We start from the raw sequence: 8,537 nt of genomic DNA on the forward strand, positions 1-8,537 counted from the left end.
TGCATCAAATGGACATCTTCATTATTATAAACTTGAACTATTGTTATTTAAATATCACATCCAGAATTCTTTAAACTGATGTATTGGTGTTTTCTAATAAGACAATTGCTCTGTGACAAAAGTTGCAATTTGTGTTGTCATAGTAACTGTTACTTAGTTTATTTGGGAGTTCTTTTGTGTTTTTGATTGTTTTGACATTGTCTCAGTAGTAAATATCTGCTTCGGTGTTGTTACAATGAAATCATATCATCTTATTGAAATCATAAAATGATATCTTGTTAAATCAGCTGTATGTAATACTTACTTTCTGTGATAATACTGTACGGCTCCTGCGGTTACGGTAAACCACACCAGCAGCTACAGCAGCAACCAGCAGAACAGCAACAACTACTCCTGCTACAGCAGCTGCAGGCAAACCTGAATCTGGAACAGCTAAAGACAGACAGTTATTAATACTAGAGAGTGAATGATAATAAATCCAACAGTCCACAACCCAACACATAATGGGTTGTAATTTTTATTTTATTTTATTTTTTTTTAAATTCCTCAAAGGAAAATGCATTGAATGACTCAGTTACTTACCAGTGATAGAAACACTGAATCTCTTCACTCTGGTGATACTGAATGTGCTGCTGTTGATGTTGATCTTGAGTTTATAATCTCCAGAGTCTGTGATTCTGACATTTGTGATGATCAGAGATCCAGTCTGATGATCCAGTTTCAGTCTGTCTCTGAATCTCTTATTACACAGATCATCTGTACAGATCTTACTCTGATCTCCAGTAATTTCAGTGATGAGAGTTTCATTAAAATACCACGTCATCACATTATTTGGTTGTTTTATTACACCAGCATTTAAAGTGACAGATTCACCCTCCTTCTTTTCATATAGTTCAGTAGCAGGAGCATCTGAAACACAAACCAACAGCTGCTGGAGGATCTTATATTTTAAATTGCATTCAAACACTCATTAAATGACTTACCAGTGACGGAAACATTGAAGATCTTTTCACTGCTGCTGCTGATTATTAGTTTATATTCCCCAGAGTCTGTGTTTGTGATGTCTGTGATGGTCAGAGATCCAGTCTGATTATCCAGCTTCAGTCTGTCTCTAAATCTTTCATTAACTTCTTTACACTTAATATCTGTACAGAAAAAATCTTCACTGATTTGAGCAACGCGAACGCTCCTGACATACCACTTAATACTCTCTTGGTGCTTTCTTTCAACCTCAGTGTGTAGAGTGACTGAATCTCCATTCATCACTGACACTGGCACTCTGTCTGTATAAACACCAGAGAGACCTGAAGAAACAAACAACAATATATATTATGAGACTGTGATGGGTGGACCTCTGTCCCTCTAGGGGCATTCAATAAATTTTGTACATTTTAAAGTTGAATTCATCTATCTGGTGCACTTTGAGTTTTCAAAATTAAGAGCTCCAACACAGGAGCTCTTCAAACTTTGTGCAAACTAAACAAAGAAAAATGCTACACACATGTACGACCAGTTTTTTAAAAAAAATATTTTAATATGATTGCATTATTTCAACATTTAAGGAAAAATCAGAATGCAGTGTTTCCCCTGCCATTATATTTAGGGGGCGGCCCGCCCCCCCAACGGCAGCCGCCGCCCCCCTTTAAGGTCATGTAAACTTTATCTTCTATATAGCGCCAGATCACAACAGACGTAATTTAAGGTTACCTTTCCTATAGAACAGGTCTATACCTGTTCTTTTATTTAAAAAAAAAAAAAAAAAAAACGAAATAGCCTTATGTTATTTATCTTATTTACACAACGGCATATCATTTCTGTCTCTAACGTTACGTGGTCACGCGTCTACAATTTGTCCTCCGCTAAAACGCGGACGGGATTGCGGAGTCCATTCATGAAAACGGAATTTACTCTATAGCGCGGGATGCCGCAGAATTCGTAAATTTTTGGTTTAACAAATCAAAAGTAGGTCTCTCACTTAATTCGAATCGCGATATGGACTAGTGTCTGTGAATATTAAAACGCAACAAGACGGTTTAAATATGAATCCTCCATGTTCCGATTGGCTCTGTATGAATGAATGGCGGAGACTCGGCTTTGTTTACTACACAAATATTGAAGCACACGTGACGCTCGCGATTATTTTCGGTCTCTGCGTCTCATTATTTGACGACATAAACGCATGAACGTCATCTCCAGAACTGCTGTGAGAGTCACTTCATGTAAATTTTACCGTTTCATTTGAGGAAATTAGCATCATACCGTAGTGTATACACACAAAAACTAACCGGCAACCTGTCAAAATAAAAGTATGGTTTAACATGTAACAGAAATGTATTAGTCTTGTATTACTTTTGTACAGTATAATGTAGGCGTTTAAATATTCCTATTTCTGGCTAATTTAATTAATTAAATGCAGAAATTATAATAATAACAGAAATAACAGAAAAACTATGTTTGTTTGGCAACAAATAAAAAGGTTTAATTTTAATTTCATTAAAAATAAATACATATTTAATGCCTGTATTTGATTATCAGAAAAATTACAACACACAAGAATTTTTGAAAAAAAAAGGAAAAGAAAAAGGTTGTAGGGCCCTATTGTTCAAAATGTTGAAACTGAGATTTTTCGCCTTATTTTTTCACTGAAATAAATGTTTTTGTTATTACACAGAGTAATGTACCGAAAAAAGTACCGTACAGTACTGTACCGTTAGTAATAGAATGTGTAAATCGATGTTTACACATTAATAAAACCAAAGAGCGGATAAACATCGATTTACACATTCACTCTTCAAGCAAACATACTAAGTCTCAGTGAACTTACACAACACAAAATCAACATCCTCGTATTCATATTTTCACCCCCTTTTCCTATATTTGGACTTTCAATTACAGATTTTCATACACATAGTAAATACTACATAGATGAGTTCCTACGAAAAAAAAAAAACAATAATAATAAGAGAATTATTTTCTCTTTTTCTCTCATTTTACACCGCAGACAGACATTACTGTGCCGTGTTTTCTATTTTATAATTATATTTTAATCCTTAATCTCCCACGTAAATAACATCTGTAGACAACATTCAGGCCTTCATTTTATTAATTTGCCAGACACTTTTAACCAAAGAGACTCACACTGCATCCCGGCTAAACTGGATCAGTTTATGCACTGATATGAAATGTAATCTTAAATTACTTGTTTATAAACGGGCGGAAACAAGATTGTAAGATCTCACAATGGTACGTCGCGTAAAAACCAAGCAACTCCCAGTACATTAAAGAAGAGCTTCATTATCCAAATTTTTTTCCCTCAGGAAAATAATGAAATATTCTGAATCATAAGTGGCGTTGTTCTTTAACGCTAAAAGTTGAAATAAACTGGGAGCCTCCCAGTGGGTAAAAGGGACACCGCTCCGGCTAATGGACATGCGCACATCAATTTCACGTTATTTATGTCACAAACAGTGTAAGTTTCCGGAAAAAGCGTAATGGCTAAAGCTAACGATATGATCTCGTTTCAACTGCGATATCATCATTTTTTATTCTAAAAATTTGTTTCACTGACCATCGACTTTTGTTTTCCTAACAATAATCCTAATCCAAACATGACTACAGTGCCCTGTGTGTATAGGCCGAAATGGACACAAAAACGGGCGGAAAAGACATTGTAAGATCTCACCATGGTTACGTATAAACCAAGCTACTCCGAGTACAGTAAAGAAGAGCTCCATTATCATCAATTTTTCCCTGTTTTTAAACTCGGAATTTCTCAGTGTGTGCAGGCTAGAAGGGACACAGCCCTGGCTACTGTACTGGACATGCGCACATCAATCTAACATTATATTTGTCACAAACATTGTAAACTTCCGTCACTACCTGTGTACATTAAAAGAAACAAAAAATAGCAAAGCAAAAAAAAAACAAAAACGGTAAATTACTTTAAAGCCTTAAATATATTTTTTTCTTGAATAATTTATAACTATTTGTACTCGATTATATGTGATGTTACTGCTTTCCTTATTTTAATTTTATATTGTTTGCTTTTTTTTTTATTTGTTTAATGTTGTATTTTTTTATGTTATGTATTATGTAATTGCCCTTGTATGTTTTTTTTTTTTTTTTTTTTTTTGTTCTAAAAACTGCAAAAAAACAAAACAAAACAAAAAACATTGTAAGCTTCCGGAAAAGGCGTAATGGCTAAAGCTAACGCTTCCGGTCTCTTCTAGCCTTTACCAACCCAATGGGTTACGGCTAGAAGGAATACAGCTACTGGGCATGCGCACATCAATCTAACGTTATTTTTGTCACACTGTACAACAATAAAACGGTTTTTGTATTATAGTAAGGGCTAAGGTTGGGGTAGGTGTAGACGTAGACGTAGAAAAAAAACACAATCCAATAAGTAGAACAATTCATTTCATTGTTAGTTTCCGGTCAGAGCTGTATCCCGTCTAGCCACAACCCTCCCAATGGATTCTTCTTTGACGTATTATGGCGTTGGCAAACCAGCTTTAGGTGCATATCAGATCGGAGCATTGATGTTACGGGAAAACTTAAAACAAACGAATAAATGAATTAGTTAATATATATATATTGATCCCGGATTAATTAGGTTGACGCGCTTTCTTACTGTGATGTTACGTTACTTCCTCGTTGAATCTGTCCATAAGGAACGATCAGACAATTCTTCCGTTGCATCATTGTAGACATTTTTTGGCTCCGCAAAATGTCCATAACAAAGGCTTACATTCAAGGGAAGTTTCACAATCCCATCAGCTTCGCGCTGTTGCGGTCAAAAACCTTTTGCCCTTCCGGGTCAAAACGCCGTATAGGAAGGCTACAGTTCAATAACATAACAGTAAATCTCACAGCGCCACTCATTGGTCAAAATGAGAATAAAACATAACCTTCATTGAACATTTTGGCTCCTACAATATATAGTATTAATTCTTTAAATCCTGTTTATTAATCCTGTATCTTTGAGATACTTAAATAGTATGTGAATCATGTCTATAGTTGCATCTTTATTTAACAGTTTCTGAAGTGAGATCTGATTAAATTCTATATGAAGTGCTTCTGTAAATTGTAATCTTTCGTTATCATATCCTTTACGTTTTAATAAAATATGTTCAACTGCTTCAGGAAGATCACACTTAACACAAAGTCCAGACTCATGTTTTCCTGTTATAAATAATGACTGATTAAGTGCAGTGTGTCCAATTCTAAGATGAGATATTATGCTGTCTTCCTTTCTATTCCCAAAAATTCTCCTCTCATTTCTAAACTGTTTTTTGAATATTATATAAATGTCATTTTTTATTCCCAAAAATTCTCCTCTCATTTCCAACTGTTTTTTGAATATTATGTAAATGTCATCCTTTATTCTCACTATCCCACTTACTTTGCCACATATCTTTTGATGTTTTTTTTTTTTGTTTTGTTTTTTTTAATACATTTTTTTTAATTAAAATATTAATTTATTTGTAATTTACTCATATTTACTGTTTACAATTACTGTTTTAATGTTATTTATTTATTTATTTTTGCTATTTGATCCACCACTTCATTTCCTTCTATTCCTATAAGTGCAGGTATCCATACAAATGAGATAACCATTTTTCTTTTTCTTTTTTTGTATTCTGAACAAACATTGCAAAATGTCTAATAAAATGTCTTGTCTCCAAAAAGTCTATAATATACTTTGGTTAAAAATTCTCACTGGTTGTGTAAAAAACAACACCCTTTTTCACTTGTTACAGCGGATTTAGGGTGGATCTGAGGTAAGACGCTCATGTCAATCAACTATCGTGGGAGCGGCCTCTGTCAGTGTGACAGATTGGCTCAATTTGAAAAGGGGATATTATTTTTACAGATTAATTAAAAACCACTGCATGGATTTTTTATGTTCAAACAACATGTAAAAGTGAACTTTGCATCTGATGACCCCTGTAAAGCCTACAAATGTTAAAATCGATAGTTTTCAATTATACTGTAATGTGGACAGGATAGAATTTATGTTTAAAATTGAATAAAAAGATGTAATTAAATATTTAAAATATACTGACTTTATGTTCTTTCTACATTCATTTGGAGATTAACGGAGATTAATGAAAATTAAAAAAACAAAAACAAAAAAAAGAACACGTTACTTCATATAGAAATTGTTTGTAACAATACACACTACTTTGAGGTCAGTGATTTTTTTCTTTCTTTTTTTTTTAATAAATTACAATTTAATTACAAGGATCTGTTACATTGATACAAAATGATAGTAAAGACTTATACTGTTAGAAAATATTTCAAAGAAAAGAGTAAAAAGAGTATCACAGGTTCCAATGCTAATCATTGATAATAACTGAGTATCAAATCACCGTTTTAAAATGATTTCTGAAGAATCATGTGACACTGAAGACTGGAATAATGATGATGAAAATCTTTTTAAATTTTATTTTGTTTTTTCTAAATTGTAATCACATTTTACAATACTACAGTTTTTCGACTGTATTTTGGGTCAAATAAGTGAAGGTTTGATGAGCAAAAACATTACATTACGGACTGAATTAGAACCTTTATAAAGGGTAGCATCCTAGAATATTCCTATAACTATTTACATATTCAAATGTTTATTAGGGCCCGAGCACCGGTGGTGCGAGGACCCTCTTGGAATTGCTCCGTTTATTATTATTATTAGGGCCCGAGCACCGGTGGTGCGAGGACCCTCTTGGAATTGCTCCGTTTATTATTAGGGCCCGAGCCCTGAAAGGGCGAGAGCCCTATTGTTTTTCGAAGGATTATTAGGGCCCGAGCCCTAAAAGGGCGAAGGCCCTATTGTTTTCCTTAGGATTTTTTGTTATTAGGGCACGAGCCCTGAAAGGGCAAGAGCCCTATTGTTAGGGCCCGAAGCCCTAAAGGGCGAAGGCCCTATTGTTTTCCTTAGGATTATTAGGGCACGAGCCCTGAAAGGGCAAGAGCCCTATTGTTTTTCGTTGGATTCTTTGTTATTATTATTAGGGCCCGAGCACCGATGGTGTGAGGACCCTCTTGGAATTGCTCCGTTTATTATTATTAGGGCCCGAGCACCGGTGGTGCGAGGACCCTCTTGGAATTGCTCCGTTTATTATTATTATTATTATTATTATTATTATTATTATTATTATTATTTTTATTCTTCTTCTTCTCCAAAATGAATCGCATTTTTGAGGGCCTAAACATGCCCGAAAAGTCAGGAAACTTTGCACACACATCAGATCTGGCGAAAATTTACGTCTGATATAGGTTCCAGAAGTGGGTGTGGCAAAATGGCTCGACAGCGCCACCTATTCACTTTCTATGAAGTGCCCCTCCCGCTACGTTTCATGTACATGTATGAAAATTGGTACACACATGCAACACACCAATACCTACAAAAAAGTCTCTTGGAGGAAAATCCGAAACCCAACAGGAAGTCAGATATTTTTTATTTTCTCAGCAAATTTTGTGTCATTTTTGGCATTTCCAGGCGTTGTATTAAAATGAACTCCTCCTAGAGATTTCTTCGGATCAACACCAAATTTGGTCAGTCTAATCTAAAGCCCTTTGTGACGTTAAATTGCGAAGATCTAGAGTTTTCACTGGAGGGCGTGTCCGTGGCGGCCTGTCGAATTTCGATGATTCGCCATGAAAAAGGAAGTTGTTATAACTCAGCCATAGAATGTCTGATCTTCCCCAAACTTCACATGTTTAATAAGAGTCCTAGCCTGAACACATGGCCATGCTCATATTCAATTATAGTCATAGCGCCACCTACTGGTAACAGGAAGTGACATGTTTTACTCTGTAACTGACTCCTCCTAGAGATTTATTCAGATCAACACCAAATTCGGTGAGTCTACTCTAAAGGCCTTTACGATGTTAAATTGTGAAGATCTTGAGTTTTCGTTGAAGGGCGTGTCTGTGGCGACCTGACAAAGTTCGATGTTTCGCCATGGAAATAGAAGATGTTGTAACTTGGTCATAAAATGTCCGATCTGCCTCAAACTTCACATGTTCGAAAAGAGTCCTGGCCTGAACACATCTAGAGGCCAATATTCAGTTATTATCATAGCGCCACCTGTTGGCAACAGGAAATGTCTTCTTTTACATTAACTTAAACATGCAATATCTGATCTGCCCCAAACTTCACATGTTTGGTAAGAGTACTGGCCTGAAGACACCTAAAGACCAATATTCAGATATAATCATAGCGCCACCTGTTGGCAGCAAGATATGTAATGTCTTACACTAGCTCAAGCATACTGTATTCAATCTGCACCAAACTTCATTTGTTTGACAAAAGCACTGGCCTGAACACATCTACATGCCAATATTCAGTTATAGGCATAGCGCCACCAGCTGACAACAGGAAGTTTGGCACATCTAAATGACTTTGACATATTCCTCCCAAATTTACTATGTGAAAAGCATAGTGCCCACTATTCGCCTCCGATCGGCGGTGAGCCCGGGTGCGAGGGCCCTTTCATCGCTGCTTGCAGCTTTAATTATTATTATTCTTCTTC

The 8,537-nt window shown here is 35.5% G+C and overlaps 2 protein-coding genes across 8 annotated transcripts in view; one reads left to right on the top strand and one right to left on the bottom strand.

Moving 5' to 3' along the window:
• Positions 1 to 8,537, bottom strand: part of LOC127154068 (uncharacterized) — a 301,907-nt gene that overhangs the window by 247,394 nt on the left and 45,976 nt on the right. For 4 of the 7 annotated variants that reach the window (XM_051095465.1, XM_051095467.1, XM_051095468.1 and 1 more), the window contains 3 exons: positions 984 to 1,304; positions 583 to 909; positions 305 to 432 (listed from right to left, as the gene is read on the bottom strand). In XM_051095465.1, coding sequence (XP_050951422.1) covers positions 305 to 432; positions 583 to 909; positions 984 to 1,304 — 776 coding nt within the window. Of the gene's footprint in view, positions 1 to 304; positions 433 to 582; positions 910 to 983; positions 1,305 to 2,230; positions 2,269 to 3,682; positions 3,940 to 4,633; positions 4,817 to 8,537 lie in introns of those variants that run through there. The other 3 variants (XM_051095469.1, XM_051095466.1, XM_051095471.1) reach the window with 3 other exon arrangements.
• The window catches only part of LOC127154072 (immunoglobulin superfamily member 10), a 154,568-nt gene that overhangs the window by 79,593 nt on the left and 66,438 nt on the right, over positions 1 to 8,537 (top strand). The gene's annotated exons all lie outside the window — the stretch shown is intronic.

Source organism: Labeo rohita, chromosome 22 (genome assembly GCF_022985175.1).
Source record: "Labeo rohita strain BAU-BD-2019 chromosome 22, IGBB_LRoh.1.0, whole genome shotgun sequence".
Lineage (NCBI taxonomy): Eukaryota > Metazoa > Chordata > Actinopteri > Cypriniformes > Cyprinidae > Labeo > Labeo rohita.